This window comes from Accipiter gentilis, chromosome 29 (genome assembly GCF_929443795.1).
Source record: "Accipiter gentilis chromosome 29, bAccGen1.1, whole genome shotgun sequence".
Taxonomy (NCBI): domain Eukaryota; kingdom Metazoa; phylum Chordata; class Aves; order Accipitriformes; family Accipitridae; genus Astur; species Astur gentilis.
Window position 1 is genome coordinate 6,732,035 of NC_064908.1, and position 24,947 is coordinate 6,756,981.

Consider the following 24,947-nt stretch of genomic DNA (forward strand, 5'->3'; position numbering starts at 1 on the left):
AGGCGTAGAGCAGTGCAGTCCGAAGACGGCTTCTGGCAAATGGGAGAGGGAGATGGCACTGCTTTCAAAAGGAGGACATAAAAGCATAAGTAGTCAGTGCTGGATTAGTCTGAAGATCCATCCAGCTCATCATTGTCTCTCCAGCAGAGATCAACATGGGGAAAGAAATCAGACTGGAGACCAATAGTGGATGCCTAGAAAAGAGGACAAAGACATAATGATCACAAAAATGACCACAAAAATGATCAGAGGACTGGAACACCTCTCCTGTGAGGAAAAGCTGAGAGAGTTGGGGTTGTTCAGCCTGGAGAAGAGAAGGCTCTGTGGAGACCTTACTGTGGCCTTTCTGTACTTGAAGGGGGCTTATAAGAAAGATGGGGACAGACTTTTTAGCAGGGCCTGTAGCGATAGGACAAGGGGTAATGGTTTTAAACTAAGAGAGGGTAGATTCAGACTAGATATAAGGAAGACATTTTTTACAATGCGGGTGTTGAAACACTGGAACAGGTTGCCCAGAGCAGTGGTCGATGCCCCATCCCTGGAAATATTCAAGGTCAGGTTGGACGGGGCTCTGAGCAACCTGATCTAGTCGAAGATGTCCCTGCTCATGGCAGGGGGGTTGGACTAGATGAGCTTTAAAGGTTCCTTCCAACCCAAACTAGTCTATGATACTGTGATTCTATGATGCTATGATTCTATGATCATATGCAAGACTTCACTGGTACTTCTCATTTTTCCAGCTCTTAAACAGACATGGTATCTCTGTGTTTAATAGCCCTTGATATTTTTTTTTCTTTGCATGTTATATTTTTCTGTTAACTTTTTGAAGTCAGTTTAACCAGGCCTCAAGTCACTACGTCCAAGCAAAAAATGATTTTGTAGACTTTTTTAATCTTCAGTCTTTCTTTTCCTAGACCGGGAAATTCTGTGTAGGTGTCCTCTGAACAGAAACTATCTCAAACGTTTGACCATTTTTGCTACCCTTCTCAGTAGCTTTCTGGATCCACCATAATCTTTTTCAGATGGATGGACCATCATCATCCAATGATGAAAATGTCATTGGATCATGGAGTTACAGTGGCTTTTGGTTTTGTTTTGCTCTCTATACCTCCCTGATAATTTCTTATATTCCAGGGCTCTTTAGTATTGAGCTGGTATTTTGTGGACTGATCTACTAAATTTGCTGTTCTCTTTGAACGTAACAGCTCATTCAGAGCTCATTATTGTGTATGGAAACACAAGGGTTTTCATTCATGTACACTGAATTTCATAATTTGTTTTATTGCTCAGTTATTTGGTGTTATGAGAACTTTCTGAAGCATTTTTCAATGTTCTTGAGAGCTTTGCCACTGGCAGACTTTGACATCTTGCTCTTCACCCACTTTTCTAAATAACTTGTGAATATTGAAGAGTACAAGCTCCAACAGGAGTATCTGGGACTTCTTCCTTTCATTGAGAAACTGACTGTTGAGTCAGCCTTTGTTTCTTCTCTTTAAACCAGCTTTTCATACAGCTGAGGACAGTCCCTCTTTTGCGATAGTGGCCTGGTTTCTGGAGAACTATGGTGAAGGAGGTCCAGGTAGATGATTGACCATTGATCCCTGTTTACAGGGACACCAATTCCTTTCGTAAGCGTTACTGGATTTGTGAGGTAGGTCTTGTCTTAACTGAACCTGCAGAGACTTTTCTTTGGTTGTAGAGAATTGTAATAGGACAGAGAAGACCAGTCTGGAGAGAGAATGAAGAGCCATGGGAGCAGCAGAAGAAACAAGTGGCAGGAGGAATGTCAGAATGGCAGCATTTGATGGCACTGGGATTAGCAGGTCATCAAGATCCCAGCACATCTATTTGTAGCTACTGAGGACCTCCAGCTCAGGAAACTAATGTCAGTCTAAAAAAAGGCAACAGATTAAAATGAAAACTCAGGCCTTTAAGAGGTGATGGTGGGAAGACAGAGTAGGAGTCACAAGACAAGGATAGTAAATCCAGATGGTTCACACAAGTGAGGAAGGATGGACAGCCAAAAGATCAATGTCAGGTCCTTAAGGGCATGAAAAGGTACTTTCAAAGCCAATAAGTAGTTGCCAAAACCAGAACCACCAAGGAGATAATGAGGAGAATGTGGAAGCTGGTGTCATCCTCCATGTCGCAGCAAGCAGCACTGTCCAGACCACGTGGACACCTACCTTGGTACCTGCCTGTGGTTATGAGAGGGTGAGAGGGTTTTAATTTAAAACAGTAAGATCTCCCATTGAAATTCACTACATTGTTGTTGCAATGTTACAATGTTTTCCTACACAGCCTAGCATTGCTATTCCATCATTCCATTTTTATTATTTCTACTTATTTTATTGGTATGGACAAGAAAGTGCTGCTCTTACGGCTCCATAGACATCCCTGGGAACACTTCAAAAAGTTGGTGTTGTATTTGCCATTCTCCTGTCCTCTAGTACTAAAGCAGTTCTCAGTGAGAACTTATTTCAGCTGTTTCATCTTTTATTCCTTCAGGGTTCTTTTTTGAACATGAGAGTATAATCCTGTTCATTCATAAACTCATTACTGTTCATCAGTTTGTTTTGCAACGTCTCACCAACATCTCAGTTTCAGACAGATCTGTCAGTTCCCTGTGATGAAAAGATGCGAACCTTTCTGGGCTCTTCTATGGTGGTCATGGATACCAATATCTTAATTTTTTTCTGATAGACTTTTCTTTGAGGACTCATTCTATAACTTGATCTCAAAAACCTGGCAGACTTCCTCCTGATGTTTGAAAACATATTTGTTGTCCCTTAAGTTACCTGCTTATTTGGATGCAAGTTCAATTTATCCAAGGCTTTTTTCCCCTACATCTAACAGCTGCCTTAACCCAGTTCAGCCATGCTGGCTGTCCCCCTCCTTCCCGAAGTCTAGCTGGCACGCATTTGCTCTCTAACAGTCTCCAGTGACTTGCATACATTTTGCCCTTTGGGCTAATCCCTTTAATTCTCTCTCTCTCTCTTTTTAAAAATTGATGATGGCCTGACTTGCTAATAATTTTTCTGTAAATAATAATAAAAAAACCCCAAACCACAATGACCGTGTTTCAGTGCATAAAGGATGAGTCAGCTGGAACAGTTTCCTTCTGTAACACTACAAGCACCTATCTAGTTCCTGCCCCATCTTCTCAGAAGATGACACTCAGTCCTTGCCATGTTCTCTGTTGGCTTTTTTCTTTGCAGCTTTACCGCATCTTTCTTCCACATTCTTCTCTACCACCAAAGTTGCCGCCCACCCCAAGTTGGCAGCCTCCCATTTTGCTTGGGGTGGAAATATATGATATTTTTGTACTGCACCTCTCCCACCTGATGAGTGGTGTTTAAGCTTAACGCAATCTGACAACCCTGAGCTGTCCAGGTGGTAGGGTGAGGATTCACCAAGAATTTGAGTGGCTGCTGGATGTTGCCATTCTAACAGGCTTTTCTCCCTTTTTAATAGATGTCTTATATTAGCATTCCTGTCAGTCTTAGCAAGAGGGCTGCGACTCCTTGGCATCCCTCATCTCCAGTACTGCTGACAGATGCCTCCATCCTTGCTGTCCTTGCAGCACTCTGTGGGGCTCATTTCAGGAGTAATGCTATAAAGCCACCTTGCACACCAAGCAGGTGAGAAAGTCAGCCCTCTTTTTAGTTACGGTCTCACAAGAAGACACTGGTGTCATTTAGGTCACAGTTGTCTAGCCCAAGCCTGTAGGTTTACTGCAGTCAGCCAGGAGTAGAGGAAGAACAAGTTTACTGGAACTGGCAAGGACAACAAGTATGAATGCAGCCACTCCTTAACGAGGAAATGGTAATGGGAATTGACTGGAACATCTCACCTTGTCAGGGAGCAGCAAGAGTGGGGCTACTCCTCAAGGAAGGATGAGTTCAGGGTCACTTGGGCACAGGCAGTGCCTTCACCAACCAGGGAGCTGGGCCAGGTAGGCAGAGCAGGGTGGTGATAAGAGGGTCCATGGACAGCCCCAGGCAAGGTGAGATGATGAACGAGGTTCTGGGTCTGTCCAAGGTGTTCAGTCAGGAGCAGCAGGAGATGGGACTAGAGACCAGTCTGAGTGCACATTTGAGGTCCATGGAGGAGGGGAGGTTGGAGGAAAGTTACCTACTATCTAGGTCTGAGGTCTGTCCACAAAATAAAGCCAGGAGCAGGACTGAAGCCGTGTCTACCTACAACATAGCTCAGGCCAGGACTGGGTGCTCAAGCCTGGGCCATGGGCAAAGAGTGTGTGAGGAGGTCCCAGGGGAGGCTGGTCAGGACAATTAAGGTACTTAATGCCCTCAGGGGCCTGTAAATCCTGTAGCAGTGAGGGAAGCAGGTCTTTGGGTTGGCTACTTGAGTCTTCAGACTTTCCTCAGCCAGTGCGGCCTGACAGTGCCCAACTTCCTGCAGGGGGACTGGCTGCCAGAAGTCTTCAGGAGGAGAGATAGGACCCAGCCCAGCCCTCAGGAACACTCTTCTGTGTTGGTGGGACTGCAGGGGAGGGGGAGAAAGAGGCAGAGATGCAGTGGGGGCATGTAACTCTGGAGCAGTACATCAGGAGTATGGAGCAGTTCCTGGGTGCTGCTCATCCCTGTCTCATTAGAAAAGAGTGAGAGAGGAGGAAGAAGGTTATCCTAGCATTGAGGAGTTTGTTAAACTGCAAAGAGTTTGGTGCTCTTAGGTTGAACTTCTATGGATCTGCAAATCGGCAAGAAGCTCAACAAGTGGTGCTGAGCAGGTGGGGAGCATTAGGGTGGTTTGGGGGGTCTGTGGGTTTTTAACTGCAGACTTGGATGTGCTGTTTTAGGTAGAGCTCAGACTCCTGGTAGCCTGCCTGTTGGTCTGTCTTGGCTGGCTTGCTACAGTGCTGTTATCGGAAATTTGGGGGTTTCTGGAGTAGGGATTGCTCCCAGGGGCAGCCTGTCTGATGCTCATTGTCAGGAACAACCTGTCTGTGCTTGACAGTGATCTGTGGGAGAGAGAGATGAAGGGAAGGTGATGCCAGGCACCAGGGGAAGGAGAGAAAAGCCTTGTGAGCAGGCAGGGTCCTACTAGAGCCTTCCTGAGAAGCGGCATGAATGAATGACTGAATGAGGTTCTGTTTCTCCCCCTTTTGTACCAGGAAAAGGGTGCTGGCAGCAGGGATCAGGGCTCTGCTAACCCAAGGCACTATGTCACTGTCATGACAATCTCCTTGTTAAGCCTTTTGCCTCATGAGACTTAAATGAGGCATAGAAAAGGGGTTTCTGCTAGCTGAAACATCATGTTTTCTAGGTTGTACCAGTTAACCAGAAACTGGGGTTTGCGTATTGCCTCATTGGAGAGTGTGTAGCCAAGTGTGTGACTCTCTAGGGAGGCCCTGAACCTTAGGGATTTATCAGCAGCTAAAATATAACACTTGGGAAATCTTCCCCAAGCTGTAGAGCCCTTGAGGTCTCTGTGACTCCATGTTAATCGTATCTACTTGTCCTTGTACTCCACTGGCTTCAGTAATTTGATAGTTTGTTGGTTCCAAAGCTTGTTTTCACCATGTGGATGGTCTGAACTCTGGACTGAACCAGGCTGCAAACAAAGCACAACTGCGATGGAGACATTCTATTTTAATCTGGGAGAAAGAAGTTTCCCAGGGTAGCTGCTGGGATTTCCAGGAGGCCTCCAGCTTAAATTCCTCTCCTGGTCCTTTACCTGCCCCTCCAGAGAAGGGAAGATGCCAGCATAAGCTCTTTTGGCATGGGAGGAAACACATGCTAGAGCTGATGTAGCTGTAGACTTGAGCAATAATTTACGAAGGAAGCTGAGCTATTCCTGATAAATAGGGCCCAAAGGCAGCTCTTGGTAATGTATTCTGTAGGTCTCTGTGTATCAAATATCCCTTTACTTTGGTAGAATTAGAGCAAATGCATATTTTTAAGGCTTCTGGCTGGGTCTGGACATGACTCCTATGTGGGGGAGGTTGTCCCTACGAAAACACTCAGTACGAACACCCTGGCACGCATCTGGGGTGTCTAGCACTGAAAGCCTTGTGGAGCTCAACCTCTGGAGCATCCTGACAAGCTGCAAGGTCAGGTTAAGGGCTGGCCACACCATACAACTGCTTTTGGAAGCAGCAAGAGGAATGAGCAGCTTGGGTTAGAGACTGTCTTGGGGGACAGCTAGGGACATCAAGGCTATAAGGACATGTGTCATGCTTTATGCTTGTTTAAGAGTCAGCACTTCCCCCTTGAGCAAGCAGGACATGGGCTGTATAGTCTGACTCTTCCTAGGCTTGTGCAGTAGGGACACTCTGCACATGGACTCTTGGATGAACCTGTCCATCAGCTCAAGCAACTGCTGGAGGTGGGAAAGGAAGGAAGGAAGAAATTTAGAGCATTTTCCTTACAGGTTGCTCAAAGGATGAGGTGGCTTTGGGGTCCTTCCACTCTAGCATAGTGTGCAGGTCATGGGTCAGCCCCAGCTGCCCTGATGAGGGAGCTGCAGGTGCGGAAGGATGAGGCTGGGGCCTGGCTCTAGGCTGGGGGCTCCTTGCATCCAAAAAGACTTGGCCTAAGGAACACTGGAGAGGGCAAGAGAATGAGGGAAGTAAAACTGGGCATGGTGGAAGAGATGAGGAGACACAACTCTTTAATAACCTTCATTTAATTCTTTCATGACATTGGCATATGAAGAAATGTTACAGGTTTGTTTACAATACTGATAACATTTGCATTGCTCTGTGGGTTAACAGCAAAGCCCTTTGTGTCAAGTACAATATGATCACTTCATACCTTTTTTATATAAAATAAATGCTTAGAACTATCAATCATTATTGCTATTAAATTCCTGAGTTATGCTGAGAACATGTTCTCTTCACCTTCATTAGATGCTCCCCGCTATCAGCAGTGCCTGCTCATCAGTCACAAAGCTCTGCGGTGTGTTATAAAGGGTTTGTCCATGCAAACTGACAACTGCACGCAGGGAAATTTTCTATGTAGGAAAAAGGAAAGAAAATTTAAGTTAGCAGGCTTGTCACTTGCTCAGCATGGGCAATTTCAGTAGTCAGATGAAACACCAAAATGCAGATTGGCTCCACAACTATAAGCCTGACTCCCAAGCTCTTCTCCTGCACCGACTCTGTTGTATGCCTTGCAATCCTTGGGCAAACATCCCCTGTGATTGTGACAGATCTCGCAAGTGAAGCGGTTTAGTTAAAGCTAGTCTCATGCTGGAGTCTGTGTGTTAACACAGTAGGCATAGATCCTACTGAGGAACAGAGGACTGCTTAGGGTTGTTCATGCTACAGGTCTTCCAGCCTTGATGACTGATAATACAAGGCAGCCCATCTTGCATCCTCTTGGGCTATTTAGAGCTTGGAGAAGCAGAGCAATTAATTGTAACTTCATTTTACCTGAAAGTCACGGATATAGGTGAGGAAAAAGCTGAGAAAGGAGAATGCTAACGACCACTCTGAGACGGTACTGATGATGTGAGCTGTGTAGCCCTGTGTAATAGCGAGAGGGGGGGGGGGGAAAAATCAGTGTGAAAAGCTCTTCTTGAACCTGCAATGGCACAAAGATGGCTTGCGTGTATGACATCCCACATCCAAAACTATTCCCTTTGGAGAGCAAAATTTCTTAGCCTGTCTGGAGTCTGTAAGAATGAAGTGCTGAACTCAGCAGAAGAGTGAGAATGACCAGGAAAGCACCTGCTCCACACAACTGGGATGACCCCCTCTGGGAATGTAATATCAACCTGCAAAACCTGAAGTCTTAATGGACAGCTTGGCATGACTAACAGCAAAAGCCCTTTACAAAAGTAAGGTTCAAGGTCCTCCTTTGGATGTAAGCAGACTTCTGAGAAGCTCCTTATGCTTTATTTAAAGGGAGGGGTGGGAAAAGCCCTCAAAACCAGCCTGCATAATACTGCCTCTAATAAGTGCCACACCTCCAGCAGTGCCTGGAGAGGATGAGGATGGCCAGGGAGACAAGCAGAGCTATTAAGAACTACATGCCCTTTCTCTGTCCTGCTTGGGATCCTTCACTGCCCGGCACTTAGCACTTCGATGGCAGCTCTATCACTTGTATCCTTGGGCCTTTTTCTCCTCCTGACACCCACCTGGCAGCAGTCAGGAACTCTGCTTTGCTGCAACCAGCTGGCATGTGAGGTTCATTATTTACAGTTACTGTGTAACAGTGACCAGGAATTGCTGATTGGCACAGACCAGACAGGCTGGTAGCTTGACATCTCATTGAGGCAGTTCAATTACTGCCCACCAGTGAGATTAATTTAAAATAACGCTTGAAGCTGCAACTGTTTTGCTCAGAACAGTACTTTAGCAAGTAGCTGCGTACTGGCTCAACTGGTAGAGCTCACTTGTCCTCTCCTATCCCAAGTATGTGCACACAACCACAGTAAGTGCCCAGATGCATTTGTCACTGCAAATAATGTAGCTGGTTTTTGTTCTCTGCTTATTTTCTTCACTCAATCACTTACTTTTTCCTGTGGGTCCCAGTGCAACTTCTGCACTAGATTTGTTCCATACAAGCCACTGTATAAAACAACTGAGGAAATAAACACTGCAAAGAAATATGTTAAGGAAGATTCAAGACCAAGAACAAGCAACTTGAAAATTTCAGATTCGGCTCTGCATTGTGTCAGGCTGAGGCTGTAAGGAGATCTCTGTGTGTTTTCCCCAAGGTCTCCTCAGCATAATGAATGGTAATGGTGACATGGACTGCTTCACATCATTCCCTTCAACTTGTAGGTTGTTCCAACTGTCTAATTACTGTCACATGAAAAGGCTAATTCTAATCTAAATCGATTATCTTTGTTCTCTGTAAGCTGCATGTTGTCATACCTCCTTGATCAAATACAGGGTCCTTATGAAAGCATTTATACTATGATCAAATGTGAATACTTACTTTCCATTTTGAATTTCTTTTTAGTGGCATTTTCCAGGCTAGTAGTGTCTAGACCTCCTTCTCCGATTGCTTTTCAACTACTCAGCCACCTTGAATTCTTGATATGTGGGTTACAGATTGGAATACTATACCACTTGCAGCAGAGATGGTTGTTAGCTTTTCTGTTTCCCTCTTAGTTCACTCAAGGTTTGATAGCTGCTTTTGTACAGCGGCCAAGGAAAAACCCACATGACAATGATCAAATGAGGGATCAGAGACCTGGGCTCTTTCTAGAGTGATTGAGATGTCACTTTTTCAACATCTTACAGAGGGAAGGTATGCTACATCAGTGCTACTGCCTTTACAAATGAAACTTGGAGCATTAAGTTACAGGGGATCTGATTTTCATAGGATTAAGATATTAACTTCTTCAATCATTAATAAGATTAAACATCAAGAGCCTCCGGATGTGGAAGATTAGTTTTGGTGGTGAACAAGGCTGAACTTACTGGCACAAATATGTCTTTGAAAATCCAGACTTCCAAAGCTTATTAAAAAATTGATGTGAGCGGTCCAGGGAGCTCTGGTTACTGATCTGAATGCAAGATACCCAGTTCTCTGCTAATTAAAATGTACAGCTTTAGTAGCTGTTAGTTACCTGCTTGAGTTATTACTGCATTGGAAAGAATTTAATCATTGTGATACCAAAATAACTGGCTTCCATCCTCCCCTTGTTACAAAGCAGGTAATTAACTGTGTTGGCAATTCTGCTGTTTCACTCCAGCAGAGTATTTTGATAGAATCATAGAATCATTTAGGCTGGAAAAGACCCTTAAGATCATTGAGTTCAACCGTAAACCCAGCACTGCCAAGTCCACCACTAAACCATGTCCCTAAGCACCACATCTACATGTCTTTTAAATGCCTCCAGGGATGGTGACTCAACCCCTTCCCTGGGCAGCCTGTTCCAATGTTTGACAACCCTTTTGGTGAAGAAATTTTAACTAATATCCAATCTAAACCTCCCCTGGCACAACTTGAGGCTGTTTCCTCTCATCCTATCGCTTGTTACTTGGGAGAAAAGGCTGACACTTACTGCATTACAATGAGAGCGATAAGGTCTCCCCTCAGCCTCCTTTTCTCCAGGCTAAACAAACTAAGTTCCCTCAGCTGCTCCTTGTAAGACTTGTGCTCCAGGCCCCTCACCAGCTTCGTTGGCCTTCTCTGGACACACTCCAGCTCCTCAATGTCTTTCCTGTAGGGAGGGGCCCAAAACTGAACACAGTATTCAAAGTGCGGCCTCACCAGTGCCAAGTACAGAGGGATGATCACTTCCCTAGTCCTGCTGGCCACACTATTTCTGATAAAAAAGGCATGTTTCCTTTTGCCTTCCAGTACTAGTTACAACCATTTCACCTATGGCCACAGACTTCTCCCTGTTACCATCTTTCCCTTATTACATTATGAGCTGTTAATTTAGAAAATACTCTTGACAATTTCCCTTTTCTTCCCCTTCCATACATATGTGTGTATATATCATTACTTCTACAGCTTTCTACAGCTTTACTTCCCTCCAATTTTGGTTAGACCACGCTGGTACAATAACCTCTACAGACTTGGGGTTTGTGGGTTTTTAGTGTTCCATTTGAGTCTTCCCCAATTGTATTTGGCTCCTAACTGTTCAAAACTGAAAATCTTGTTCTTTGCTAGCGCCAAAATTTCTGCTAGGGACAGCAATTCTCTAAGTCTCACAGATTACTTCCTTGCTCTTTGTCAAGCCTCCTCAGCAGGTAAGGGTCCTTCCCGCTTCTTTATAAATAACCAGCCTGTGCCCCAACTATCGCTTCTTGTCTGACTAGTACAGATTGTATAATCTTGCAGTAGCAGGAATGGCAGCTCTGCGAGATGCTCCGTCACTGGGGAATGGGGCGTATGGTTTAGTATTGGTTTTGGCTGCCAGCCTGGAAATAAGTGGAATTGGTGGGGATTAAATTGGTGGCCTTGATTCAGCTGCAAAAGAGACAGCATTTAAGCAATGATTTTTGCACAAATATCTTGTTTTTTGAACTGTAGGATGGGCAGGGGAGGAGATCAAAGGTCAAATCTCTCTTCTGACTCAACCCTGGCAATATGCTCCAGAATTGTCTCTCTGACAAATGCCAGCACTTTAAACCTGCTCTGGGAGCCAGCTGGCCCAGTGCAGGACTGCTGCACATAGTTAGGTTAGTATTTTCTCTTGTGCTACATTCTGTACTTCTCTTTTAGTTGTATCCAACTATAAAAATTGCTGCAGCGTTCCTGTCACCAGGGAACAGACGCTTTTATTTCTTACCTGGCTTTTTTCCCGTTAAAACCACCCATCTCTTAAGTACACTTCCCTTTCTCCCCATCTTTCATAATACACAGTCAGACCTCTTTGTGATGAACTCTTATTTTGCCATTTTCAGTTTCTGGTGTGTAGAAGGAAAGAAGAGAAAGGGTGGCAACCATCCCTCTTACCTTTTTTTATCACCCAGTGACTCACTTGTGGGCTTAACCTGGTAGTTCCCTTTTTCCTAAAGTTCCCAGGTTGCAACACAGACTATGAATAGATAGCACAATACAAACTGTACATGTAAAGATGACAGGCCTTCTGTGGCACAGCCTTTCACATTGGTAGGTTAAATTAATGTAGATGCAAATACTGTCATTTGTGAAGGCTGCTCTGTTTTACGGTGACACTGCATTGCAAAAGGATACTGCTCACGATGCTTGAACAACACCAGAGTAACACGGTCAGACGGATCCAAAAGATATCTTTGCTGTGAACTTCTGGCTGCATCAGGTAGGATAGGACGGTCTGAACCAGCATATAAACGGCCCCTACTCCGAATGTCAGGCAGGCTCCAACCACGTGTATGTAGTACAGAATACATTTCTAAGGAAATAAAGCACTGCTTGTACAGAACCTGGTTTCATTTTAAACTCTGAGAACAATTTTCTTCTGTAAACCTTTGGCACTCTACCCACTCAGTTACCTTCTCATATCCCAAGCTAAGCAGTCCTGGAACATGCCAGTACTTCAGACATTTTTCTTGGAAACCCCATACAGATTTAGGTGGAAGCCAGCACCTGCCAGCCCTCTGTATTGCTGCTTTTGTTAAGCTCTTGTGGCTAAGTTACAGGTCACAGCTATATCTTAAGTACAGGAATTTGCAAAAGCTGTTCTCGTTAGCCATAGTGGACAGTAATACAGAAACTGGATGAAGGAATCCCTGCAGTTGGGCAGGTAATGAGAGTGACAACAGGCTACCTACTAAGCATTTCTAGCCCAGGAATCTAAACATCTGTGAAAGATAATGCAATACGGGATAAACATGACACCGTTCTAGTACCCAAAATGGGATTAAAAATAATGAGGTTTAGCGCTTCCTTGAATTACTCTAGTTTGAATAAGCCTTGTTTGTCAAATTAGTATCTTTGAATACTCAGAGGGAACAAGTTTGAATCAAGCAGTAATAATACTTGCCTTAAAAAACACTAAGGAGAATCAACTGTCAAATAGTAAAAATCATTAAAACTAGAAGTTATTCCAAGAAAAACAACCCAACTTAAAATTTATGCCCTGAAAAATCACATTGTGTTCAGTCCTTTGCTCTGTGTTATCTTGCCAATTGCACAATGCAAGGCCTCGCAGCCTCCCTGCACTCTGATCATGCAGGTGATCTTTTATGCCCTAAAGCATGAGACTGCATGTTTTACTGAGTAACTATTAAGATCAGGAATTGGAGTCGCCCTTTCCTCATAATCTCCATGTGTACCTTACGTGCACAAATGAATTTGAAGTGCTGCATCCACAGTAGGTGGGAATCTATATTTAAATAGTGAATAACCAAGTTGCAATGGCTTGTGGTCCAAAATCATGTGCTGTTCAGTGATGAGGTGTCATCAGACAGAAATCTTTCTCCTATATGAGAGGAAATCAATAGCCACAGCTAGAATAAAGCAATAGTACTGGCTGAACAGCATGAATTAAATCTCCCATGAGGATAAGCCCCATGCTATTGCTTTGACTCCTAGCAGTGAGAGCTGTCTGGAGCTCTCTGCACGACAGCTGTTCCCATACCCCTTTGTTCACCTTTGTGTATTTTCACACTTCAGTTGTCCTCAGTAACTAGCAGATTCCAGGGGGCTTTGGCTCCTTTTGCCTCTAGGGTGGCCCTCAACCAGTCCTCAGCATCACTTGGATATGCAGGTACATCACTTCCAACTTTTCTCTTGCTCAAGATTAAATGTTACACAAACTAGTTAACAAATTAACATGCACCTTCTATATTTTGATTATCTTGAAATCTACAGAAAGTAGACATACCCCCTCCTGACCAGTGGTGGAGGGAAATGATGGAGCTGAACGCAGCCTGGAGGCTTTTGCTTGGTGGATGCATTAGGGGAGGCTGTGACCTCTGGGTATAGCTAGGGCTCTAGAAAAAAGTAAATAGATTGAGGCCTCAAAAAAACCCCAACCCTACCCAAAATGAGTGTGCTGAGGTTTCTAAGACAGGGGCTGCTGAAGCACTTGGAGAGCTGTGCTAGGGTAAAAGGAGAAGGGGAAAAAGGTAGGGCTTTCCAGGAGCTTTTCCTCTTTGCTTTTCCCCAGCCCTAATCCAGCAGGACACCGAGGTGACACTGCAGCCTCTAGTGGCTAAAGGCACCACTACAGATCTCCAGAAAACCCAGCAGGTAATTAATATGATGAGGCTGGCAATTGTACAACTGTCTTTCATGTAGCAGCCAATGATGTAGAATATGGCCCTGCTGATGGTGTGATATGTGAGAATACCAGATATTTTTTTTTTGGAGGGGGTGGGAATTGTTGGGGAGGAAAAAATATAGAGACACTGGGATGGAGAAATTCAAAAGCTGATTAACACTGCAGTATTTTCAAGAACTGGTACCTAAGAGGGCAGATTTTTCAGAGCTGGACTTCTTGTGGGGTTGGGTGTTTTTGTTGGCTTTACTTCCAGTTGTAACAGTTTTTGAATATTAGATACCTGATTCTCCTGAGTCAAAATACAATATAGTTCTGGTCTTTGAAAGGCCTAGCTCCAGATTAAAATCTTCTATAAGGAGATCCAAGATGAGTTTGCATTCTGCAAAACTTGTGGGGATTTTAATGTTTTGAAATTTCATGAATGGCTGCTCACAAGTCCCAGTGGATAAAGCAAATAAGAAATGATTAAGCAATTCTACATCAAAACTTATTTTTTTAATGGTTTTCTGTAGAAAATTTGACAAAAAACAAGTTTGCCCTAAAGAGTTTTGCTTTCAGCAAAAACCCCATGTTATCAGATAGCTCAGTAAACAAACACACACACAACTCTGGACAGCTTCAGGACATTGCAAGCAAAGCACAAACCTGGAAATTCGCAATAATGCAAAGTCCAAAACAGCTCATCAATCCTAGTGTAAGGCCAATCTTATTAAGCTTGATGATCTTGGATTTTTCTGGATTCAAAGCGTAAACTTGTTTATAACGGATGTACATGGTAGCCATGCCTGTTAATAAAGAACCCAAATGGAGTAAGATTCTCAGCTGATGAGCAGACTGTCCTTTTTTAACTGGGAAGATGCCGAGTGACAGAGGCAACTATTTAAAATACAAAAGCTGTCTTATGGTACACTGAAATAGGAAAGCTGAGAATCTGAAAGTCAAAACAAATAATATAATGATAAACTAAACAAGTCAACTTACTAGATTTTTCTGATCTCTTTCATTTGAAAGACATACTAGGTTGTTTTCCCCCCTCTCCATAATTGCAGCACAAGTAAGGTGACTGCCTTGAATTTGCAGTTCTATTTCTCTTACTAGCCTGCTGGGTTTTTTTAAACACATTTTTAGCCTTCTGGAATCTGCAGCTGTCATGCTGGCTTTGTGGATAACATCACTGCCATGCACTTTCCTCTGACTTGCTTAAGATAACTAAGATTGATTGCTTAGAATTTAGTTTTTTACTGAGAATTATGGGCTGTCTAATGATCTGAATAAGGACATTAAATTGTTTAAAGCTGTGTGCGTTCCAGAACTGCCTGCAGTTTGCCAAGGACAGCTTTCTATACTCACCCAAGAAAGCCGAAATATTTAACATGATCCCAAATAAGCATCTTTCAGGAGGTATTGTCCCTGTATCACTGGAAGAGATAAATGGGGTGATACATATCTATCTATACTAAAAATACTTGCAACACAACTTTACTTATTTCAGTCTTCAAAGGAACCATAAGAAACAGATTTGTAAAAACCCTCCCAGATATTTTCACTGAATTTCTCATTACTGAAACCATACTGTGCTAGTTTGAGCTGTAGAAATAAGAATGATAAAGACATGCTATCCTTAGAACAAGGAATGAACATGCTCGGTATAACTACTCCTTTTATACTGATCTTGATTCCACAAAAAGTGAATAAAAGAGTATTAAAACTGGAAAAATTAAGAACTTGGAAAACAGAAAGACCAAAACCAAGGCGTACAGCTTTGATGCAATGCCGTTGGAAATATAGACTATAGTACAGATTTGCTGGTGCAACCAAACCTGGTGACAGCAAGACACTTTACTCCAAACAGAGGGTTGGAGATGCACCCCCAGTTTTTCTGTTCATCATCATTTTAAGGATACATTCACACAGCCACAGCTTAAAGCTTAGACTTCAACACAAAAATAGACAGCATTAAATAGTGTTACACACAAATAACTACAAACAGCTAGTAACTTTAGAACTGGAGCTGTTAGATAAGAACTGCTGTTTAAAGTTTGGAATTGGGGAAGAATTCACAGGAGTGAGAGGCCAATTCAATACTGTGGTACAGTATGAATGTTACTGACCTGATGTAGGGCACCAAAGGGTCGACGTGGTGTAGGACAATTGCAGTAATGTATGAAAACACAAAAGATGCAGCTGACCAAACAACCAAAGCCACAGGCAAGAAAGAGAGGCCTTGCTGAAACCACCACATTTCAGTGCTGACTTCTAACTCTGAACACTGTGAGGAATCAAATACAAAGGTTTATGATTCATAAAGGTTTTGCTTTTCTTGAAGCAAGCTGCTTCAAGTACAGCAATTTGATATTGCTCGCAGTCCTGTCCTGCAAATGCAAAATGAACATTTGACTTCATGGCACACTAGCAATCATATATAAGCAGAAATAACATCTGTAAATGTTAATTCTGAAATTCTTAGAAGCTCATGACAAAAGAAACCAGTAGTGTCCCTTTACTACATGTCTCGGCATTTGTTGCTGCCAAAATTAAGGTCAAGTGGGTCATTGTGAATAACTGACTCTATTTCTTCTTACCCTTGTGTCATAACACCATGCTAGAATTAGTGAGGCTGACAGAGAACGTGTCCCAGTAGTGACAGTTTAACTGATAGGGGCTGTTGTGGAGCCTCTAACTTCCATTAACAATCAACTGGGTAGACATGGAGGAAATGACCTAAAATTACTTTAATATCTGCACTCATTTACTACCTGTCATGCTGTGTGACTCAACATCTGCTATAAGCGTAACTTAAATAAGCTTACAGATATCTGTGAGCAAGAGCTGACTGCTGCCAGCCACAGGCTTCAAATGCAAGGGCTACTTGTTCCTGGTGGCAGTAGAGCAGCTACTGTGTTTTTACAGATGGGAGGAAAAGGTCCATTTACAGTGGAGTGAAATGGCTAACTCTGTACTTGTGCTATCCAGTTCCATTAAGTCCCAGCCTGACAGCAAATCTGTGTCTCTACCTCCAGTTCTCTAAGAGCAATAATGTGCAGCTTTGTCACCCTGGTGAGCTCATGCAGAAAGAACTGTGACTCCTCTCTACTCTTGCTACTAGAGGGAAGTAATTTTCTATCAGCTTCAAATACAAAGTTAAACACAGCTGATTTCAGAATCCCAAAATGGCTGCGGTGGGATGGGACCTCTGGAGGTCATCTTGTCCCACCGCTCTGCTCAAGCAGGGCCAGCCAGAGCCAGTTGTGCAGGATGGCTTTTGAATATCTCCCAAGGATGAAGATACTACAACCTCTTTGGCTAACTTGTGCTGGTGCCCAGTCATCTTCACAGTGAAAAAGTGTTTCCTGATATTCAGACAGAGCCTCTTGTGTTTCAGTTTGTGCCCACTGCCTCTGGTCCTGTCACTGGGTGCCACTGAAGGAAGCCTGGCTCTGTCCTCTTTGCACCCTCCCTGCAGGCAGGGAGATGAGATCCCACCTGAGCCTTCTCTTCTCTAGGCTATACTTGCCCCTGCGTTTTATGCCATCTTACTGATGGCATTCCCTTATGTGTATACTGTTAAGAAAACTACATAAAGTGTTTAAGCACAGTTGAAACTGGAGACTGTAAATGGAATATGAAACAGGATAAAGGCGAAGAGCAGATAACAAAGAGTACAGATCCAAGGGCTTCCAGGCAAAGGTCAAAAAGTATGTGAGAAAAGCAAAATAATATTGAGACAACATAGGAAGGACTGCAGCACTGAGAGGTTTTAGGAGGTGGGCACTGCCTAGAGTGTGAGAGACTGAAAGAAAGGAGAAAGGGAAAAGGAAGAAAGAGATAGGAAGCACCAAGACTGGAAAGTCTCATGAGAGGAAGAAAGAAGTTGAAACAAAAGTGGGTGAATCTTGCAACAGATCAGAGCTAATCAACTCCTTTGCATCTCACTTAGGAGACCTCAGAACTCTTCTGACGTGGATTTACTGCACACAGCAGGTATTTGGTCATTGGCAGACCTTTGTCATATCTCTTTGCTAACCTTTGCCAGCCCACATGTCTGGGAGAGCTTGTGGAAAGCCAGGCTGTTAGATTCATCACATAATGCGTAACAATGCATAATAAGAATTGCTCATTTACCAGAAACTGGTGTCTTGTGTTTGTGCTGCTTTTAAGCCTAGAATATCAGTGGTTCAAACAAGAACACATGAGCTCTGGCATGCTCCTGGGATGTAACAAAAGCCAATTCTAACTGATAACCCTTGAAAAGAATGTACAATTACATCCTTGTAAAATTGAAGGTTCAGCTGCTTGTAAGGAAGGTGTTAGGTAGCAGATGAAGGTGTCTTAACAGGAGATGCAGTGAATAAGAATAGAGTAATAGGATTAAAAGTGCTTGCTTTCTTACCCTTAAGTTTTCATTTTTACGCTAACATTTGCCCTCTAATGTTGACTTTCATTTTAAGACTAATGCAGTAAAAATAGTAATTAATATAACTTCACAATCCCATCTCTTGTATAAGTAAATTGGGAATTTGAAAGAGAAATGCATATTTTGCACGGCATTCTCTTGTTACAGAAGTTACATGCCTGGGCATGTGATTCAAAACTCCAAGCAGTCAGTCTGATGCTTAGATTTTACTTTTTCTTTAGCATTTAAATGTTAATAGTGCCTTAGCTTTATTTCTGAGCTAATAGATTTTTGCCTGAAAATAAACAAACAAACAAACAAACAAAACCATATGCCACATACCTGAGAACAAGGGCATCAAAAGAAATGTCACCTCAAGGGGAATCCAAAGTCATCTTTCTGGTGAAGTTCCACATTCGCTTCATTTTTTTTTCTAAATCTTTGAGATATAAAGGAAAATAATCAAGATGCGAGGTACTTCTATACCTCTTACTCTATAGTATTTATTCTCCTTCTTAGCATCTTCTATTAGTCATTGCTGCTGACTGGACGTTGGATTAAATGGACTGTTGGCCTGACACAATATGTTTTTCCTATGTTCCAAGTGGTTTAAGGTGTGAAGCCTGTGTATGGTGGGATGGTAGAAATGCAGAAAAGCAGGTGTTTAAGACTTTTTGATTTATAGAACTTGTCTACACAAAGATTTCACTTGAACTGAGATGCTTTTAAGAAAAAAAAAAGAATGCAACCGTTTTAATGCAATTGAAACCAGTGCCTATGATCACTGCTTTCACATAAGGAAGAGGACAGAACATGGAGTTGTCCTGTTTCATTGTGGATGGGCATCCCAATGTGATGCTGGTGCTACACTAAATACGTGGCAAGATAGGTGTTGAAGCAACCGGAATTTAATCAGACATCCCACAACTCCTGTCTTCTCTTCACATGAGAGAAGCTGTCAGAGGGGAGATACTGTGCAGTGTTCCTGCTAGCTCGTGATATTCATAAGCTTGCACAGATGTCTGCAACGTTCAGGTACTGGTCAGATGCTGCTTTGGGATACTGCTGCCAGGTGGATGCAGTGGGACTGAAGCTATGTGGGGGTAAGGCTCACAGGCAAAACAGATTCTCCACCTGTTGGGAGTACCTGCCTATGCAGATTGATTTACCTGGACTAAGGCAAGGTTAGTAAAGCAGAACAGCTATTCCCAACTTACCCCCTGGATATTGCTCTTATTACATAATAAATGTGTCCATGCAGGCAGGGCTCCAGAGCAAGCCCTGCTGCAGAGAAGCCCTCAGTCAGTCAAGACTGGGCATCTCTGCAACTTATGCTGTCACTCTCCCAGAGCTAAGGCCTGGACACAAATTATCCTCATTTTCATGTGGTCAGGCATAAAGAGCAGTGTGGTAGCTTCAGTTGCAAGGAGAGAGCTCAGGTGAGGCACGACTTTTCACTGTGAATATAGCTGCAGGCTGGTACATCCCAACAGCACAGGAATTGGAGCTGGTTTGGGCTCTGTAAGAAAACTGCAGCTCTGGTCCTCTTACTTTCCCGGACATAAACCCCTGACAAACTCTCTTTACACTTAAAACACTTCTGTAAATTTTTTCCCCACTAAATTCTCTTTCTTAGCTCTGTCAAGATCTTTCCTGAATTCTTATAATCTCCCTTCATCTTCCTGTTTAAATTTTTTCAGTGAAATCAAGTCTTTTCTTCACACTGTTATGTGGGCAGACTGTATTATACCAAACACAGGCTTTGTTCTGTGCAAAGCGCTGTGTACATTATGGCACCATCTGCTTCAGGCCGTAAAAACTTCGCACTGCTGTAGATACACTGTGTCACTGCCAACTCACAGGGCTCTGAACGTGGAGCGTCTGGGCAAGCACAGGCTCGTAACAAGGCACCTCAAATCACTGGGAGGCAGGATGGAATTGCCTTGCAGTTTGCCAGCTGGAAGATCCTGAAATAAATTATTATTAACACCTCATCCTGTCCTATTGTTTTCATCAGTGAGGAAAAAACCACTCAACCTCCTTGTTTTTTCACAAGGTCCTTTGCCAACTGATTATACAATGGCAATGGCTAGCCTCTCTTTTCAATATAACTAGGTTTTTCTTAAACATTATCCTGCTCTGTAGGCACTTTTGTGTCCTAAGGGGGGTTTTAAGCCCCAGATTGTGTATCACAGATCTTTCCTGCAGTCGACATCATCACATCATCATCAAAACAACTCAAGGAAGTGTTTCAAAAGCAAAGGAGATTTTAACCATCTCTGAGGTTTTTCTTTAAATGCAGGAAGTGTGCAGCAGCACCCTGCACGTGCTTGAGTATGCAGAATAGAAACTACAAATGAAGATGAGAGGTGGCCAAGACCACTAACGGCAGAAAGTTAATATTATCTAGAATGATAATGCTGAAAAGATGGTCAAAGTATGTGGGGAAAAGGGAAATTTCTAAATTAATGCTGATACCCTGATTGTCAACCTGCCTTTTCCCTGCTCTCTCAGCAAGACAGGCAGAGATAAAGCCAGCCATACTAAGGGATACTCCTTCTTCTCTCCAGCAAAATACTCCAACAGACACAGTGTTGAAGGAAGAAAGAGAAAGCAATTTGTGTGTGCATTCCTAAGTAAACACAAAGGTTGAACGGCAATGAGTCAGAAAGGGACTGAACATGTTCATTTGAGCAACTCGCTGTCAGGGTCAAACTGATAACAACAGTTAAAGGTTGCTAATCCTCCATGGACGAGAAGTAAGAAAGTAGGAAACATGTCACCTTTGTTGTTCCCACTGCAGGGTAATGACAGGTGACTCATTTTGAGTGTCTTCTTGGTATAGACACCAAAAAAGCTGCTATTAAATCTTCTGGGTATGGGGGTCAGCTTCCAGAGAGTTGCAGTGAGGATCTTTATGCCCTCGCTAAGCCCCTGCTACCCAGCTGGGGAAGCAGCAGAATGGCATGGCGCCAAACCAAACAGAGCCAGGCACAATATACCATGACATAAGGATGTACCAATGCCTGTTTTAGAAACCTGGCATACCACGATACCGGCCTGTCGCTACAGCTGACTGAAGAGCTCAGTGTCCAGGATGAATGCACGCTACCTGTCAGTCCAACCTGCCTAACCAGAGAAAAGCAGCTAAAAATACGTGACTACTCAAAGCAGAGCACAGGAGACAGTTTCCCACATTATAGCTGGGGAATTGAAGCTACTGCAAGGTCACAGAGAGGGACTGGAGGTGCCCAGTGCATGGGGGACAGCTCTGGGTGGTAAGAGAGAGGGAAAAGGGACCAGGATGGAGGAAAGGTTTAGGACAGCAGCTGGGCGGGAAGGAAGGGAGGATGGAGGGGAGAAAGGGGCGACCTGAGGGCAGAGAGGTGAAAGGACAGAGGGGCTCGACGGGGGGCCACGGGGGCAGTAGGGAGAGCGATGGGGGGGTCACTATGGCTGAGAGGGGGGCACGACGGGGGTTGGCGGGGAGGTTGTTAGGGGAGGGAGGGGGGACGCCTGAGGTAACCGGGGTTCTCTAGGAGGGGGGACGCCTGAGGTAACCGGGGATCTCTAGGGGCGCTGGGGGCTCCCAGGGCGGCCGGCGGGTCGTTACGCGCGGCAGGGGGGGCAGCGGTCAGGGCTGACAGGGGGTGAGGAAGGAGGAGGCCGGGGCTGGCACCGAGGGATACCGGAGGGTCGCTGAGAGGAGAACCGGGGAGGCCACAGGAGGGGCGGAACCGGGGGGGGGGGTGGGGAGGGGAGCCCGTGCGAGTGAGCTCTCCCCCTTCCCCCTTCCCCCCCCCCCCTATTTACCTCAGCCGCTCCCGCGCCGTCCCCGCCGCGGCCTCCCGCCGTCCCCGCCCCTCTCCGCCCCGCCCCGCCCCCGGCGCGCGCCCGTGCCACCACCCACCTCCTTTCCGGCCGTCGCAAAAGGGGCGTAAAAGCATAACCCTGTGTGGGGAGACTGAGGTAAATGCCGGGTTTCCCTCGGTGGCGGGTGGGGTGTGAGGGGATGGGGTTCTTTTTTTTTGGCTCTCTGCGCTCTTCCCTGGTGGGACGGAGTCCCTGAGGGAGAGGGGCGCCGTACGGGTGAGGTCTTTGAGGTCGGGCCTGGGCCTGTGCTGCGGGTTGGGCCGGGCACCCCCGCTCGGCCTGGGTGCGGGTGGGTCCTGGCTGCCTCCTTCGGGCTGGGGGCGAAGCGGTTGTTTGGGCCGAGAGCTGCCCTTGTCCTCCCTACCGTCCCCTGGGTGTTTGCTGGCGAGCAGCCAGGCCCAGGTGAAAGTCCTGCGGAAGCCGGGCAGTGTGGGGTCTGTTCTGGAGGATGAGGTCGTCTTTGGTTGAGTAACCCGTCAGGAAGAGAGGAAAAGAGTGTAGTTTTCTGCACGGGAGCTAATTTTTCTGGTCATCCAGGACAACACCCACAGGGACCTCCTAGGTGACTAAGTCTGCTTTCCCGATAAGCGAAGGGGTGCAGGTTTGTCTGCTCCCAAACTTATCAAGTTCCTGCGTAAGCAAGGCCCTGTTTGCTTGCTTTCTCTCCTCCTGCTTCCAGGACTTTGTGAGGCTGACTTTTCACTGTTGGAAATTCCCTTAATTAAGCTGTGGAGAGTAGAAATAGAGCACTTGTTCTTATGCCAGTGTTGACCTTTGATTTACATAGCTTATTTTCCATACCTGGTATGTATGTTGCTGATGGCTTTAGAGAGAGCTGTCATCTTCCCCTCTCTGGCTTCATTCTGCTAGACTTCACAACTAGGCTTTTGCTTTTTTAATTTTTTTTTCTGGTTGGCTTTTGTAGATAAATAGCAAACTTTTCTTTTTAGTCTCCTTTCTCTACTGCTTCTCCTCTAGTTTGTGTGGAGAGTTATGTCTTTCTGGTCACCTGCCTTCAAGGGAGATGGAACATTGTGAGGGTCCTTTTTTGCGCTAGAAATGCTGTTCCTGACCCTGTGTTTTCTCTTCAGAGCTGCCCCATGCTGGTGTCTGTAGGCTGTCTTTGACTAGCTAAAGCTCTCTAGCTCCTGCATGTTTCTTGCATATCTTAAAAGTTAAACTGACAGTGAGCTTTCACCTGAATTGAGTTAAATTTGGAGAAGAAAAAAGTCACAGCAAAACTGCAGTAAGGAACAGTGATCTGAAAAAAATGTTTGTAACTGCATTTAGGTGGTTGTTCAGCTTCACCAAAGAGGCAAACCTTCTTCAAACCAGTTAAACCGAAAACACTAGAAATACAGAGAAATCTTTAGTGCCATCAATTGATAAGCTAGTGGGGTACATCCGTAACATACAGCTCGCTCTCCTCTGAGAGGGGTGCACAGGGACTGACTGTGCCTTAGTCTGTAATGTAACTCAGTGATGTGGTATAAGTTTCTACTGCTGCTGAAATTAAGGCTGGTGGCTGCAGGATATTTGCTTCAGTAAGCAGCAAGGAAAGTAAATAAGTGTAACTCACCATCTTATAACTGCATTGAGAACCCTCGTTTTCTGTCTTTCCCTCAGCAATTCTCCAAATATCTTTATTTTCTAAGGGAGAACTCTTATAGAATCTTCTTGGTTTGCTGATGGCAAATGAAATGCTCCTTAGAGTAGTGCCTAGAAACTTTTGATATCTTAAAATCTCATTTGTGCTCTTGATCTTCAGTATGTTTCAACCCTTTATATTGCAGGATCTTATGATTCTCCGTAACAGCTGCTACCTGCCAAATAAAAATTCTGAGGCTGCCCAATCCATGAGTGGGCATCGAAACATAAAGAGGCGATGTGGGGAGTCGCACCTGGAATCCCCTGCGGGCTGTGGTCACAGTCCCGCTGCTGGATGCATCTTAAGCAAACTAGTTCAGTTGCCTACACCTCCCTTGTCAAAGCACCAGCTGAAACGGTTAGAAGAACACAAATATCAGAGTGCTGGACGATCTCTGCTTGAACCCCTAATGCAAGGTTACTGGGAATGGTTAGTTGGAAGAGTTCCAGCCTGGATTGCCCCAAATCTGATCACCGTCATTGGACTGTTAATAAATATATTTACAACTCTGCTATTAGTATATTACTGCCCAACAGCTACAGAACAGGTAAGTTATGGACCTCTGACAATCTTTGATTGTAGCTACTGTCATCTAGTAGCATCTGGCACCATTTTCTGGTCGGTTCTCATCTTTGTGGAGAACTGTTTCGCATTGACCAGTCTGCAGTTTTCATACATTCAAGCTATTCTCTATAAATGTTTGTAATGTGTGTGCCTCTATGTGAGTGCTTGCATGCAGAAAGAGCGCATGCGGATTTTGGGGTTAGCATGCTGCTTGGCGAGTGAAACAGTGGTTCCTCTGGCCAACATGCACTGTATGAAATGGGGTCTAGTACCAAAATAGCTGTTCCAATTGCAGGTGTGAAGGACCTGCTGCATGAAAGCTGCAGCCCCATAAGGTTTGAGTGCATGTGCAGACAATTAAGAAACGGATTTGCGGCTGCCTTGCTTGCATAGCATGTGGAGTTTTTGCCTGTTTACTTTCTCTGCTTGTGACTGGGTTAGTCACCTTCAGCTTTCTGATCTAGAGTTACCACACAACAAGAAGTGCAAGGTGACTCGATTGGCAGTGAGCTGAGTCTGCCTGTGAGCCCAGCTAGAGTTGCAACACAGTGAGGAACTTGAGCTCAGACAAGGGACTGAGCTCCAAAGTGGTGTAGCTTGAGAGATCAAGGCCAGCTGTTTCCTCTGTGGCTGGTGACTAAACCCAGCTTACTAAAATAACAGAACACCTTTCTTCAACCTCTGTGGGCCCTGGCAGTTCGTATTACCAGGCAGCTGAGATCAGGACCTTAGGTACGCTGTGTGATGAGCTGTGGGAACACAAAGTTGTCTTCTTGAGCAGCATGCTGTGAGTAGTCTGTGCTGTGAGAAGGCTGGATAAAAGTCAGCAGT

The 24,947-nt window shown here is 44.5% G+C and overlaps 3 protein-coding genes across 12 annotated transcripts in view; 2 read left to right on the forward strand and 1 right to left on the reverse strand.

Moving 5' to 3' along the window:
* The window catches only part of LOC126052290 (cryptochrome-1-like), a 61,243-nt gene extending 45,122 nt beyond the window's left edge, over positions 1–16,121 (forward strand). The window contains exon 13 of the mRNA XM_049832772.1: positions 16,112–16,121. Within this exon, the coding sequence (XP_049688729.1) occupies positions 16,112–16,115 (4 nt within the window). The 3' untranslated portion in view covers positions 16,116–16,121. The remainder of the gene's footprint in view (positions 1–16,111) is intronic.
* The window catches only part of CEPT1 (choline/ethanolamine phosphotransferase 1), a 72,886-nt gene that overhangs the window by 15,813 nt on the left and 32,126 nt on the right, over positions 1–24,947 (forward strand). For 2 of the 7 annotated variants that reach the window (XM_049832785.1, XM_049832779.1), the window contains one exon: positions 23,698–24,099. In XM_049832785.1, coding sequence (XP_049688742.1) covers positions 23,704–24,099 — 396 coding nt within the window. In that variant the 5' untranslated portion in view covers positions 23,698–23,703. The other 5 variants (XM_049832781.1, XM_049832782.1, XM_049832780.1 and 2 more) reach the window with 5 other exon arrangements.
* On the reverse strand, positions 6,631–21,890 carry DRAM2 (DNA damage regulated autophagy modulator 2). 4 transcript variants are annotated; one of them, XM_049832787.1, is made up of 10 exons: positions 21,845–21,862; positions 19,892–19,998; positions 18,374–18,470; positions 15,750–15,907; positions 14,989–15,056; positions 14,284–14,423; positions 11,628–11,805; positions 8,482–8,564; positions 7,397–7,489; positions 6,631–6,975 (listed from the first exon to the last, which is right to left on the reverse strand). In XM_049832787.1, exons 4-10 carry the CDS (start codon positions 15,878–15,880, stop codon positions 6,868–6,870), a joined length of 801 nt encoding a protein of 266 aa, XP_049688744.1. In that variant the 5' UTR covers positions 15,881–15,907; positions 18,374–18,470; positions 19,892–19,998; positions 21,845–21,862; the 3' UTR covers positions 6,631–6,867. The 4 variants fall into 4 exon arrangements, with proteins under 4 accessions (XP_049688744.1, XP_049688745.1, XP_049688746.1 ...); XM_049832788.1 differs by lacking the exon at positions 19,892–19,998 and having other exon boundaries at positions 21,845–21,890; XM_049832789.1 differs by lacking the exon at positions 7,397–7,489 and having other exon boundaries at positions 21,845–21,865.

Bases quoted from the DNA above. Each gene is read 5' to 3' on its own strand.
- DRAM2 (XM_049832788.1), bottom strand. From the start codon at position 15,880: ATGTGGTGGTTTCAGCAAGGCCTCTCTTTCTTGCCTGTGGCTTTGGTT. The intron at 11,806-14,283 runs GTTTGTGCTTTG...TTATTTCCTTAG, and splicing joins GCATTATTGCGAATTTCCAG to AAATGTATTCTGTACTACAT. The intron at 8,565-11,627 runs GTATCCTTTTGC...ATTTCTTTGCAG, and splicing joins TTGTTCAAGCATCGTGAGCA to TGTTTATTTCCTCAGTTGTT.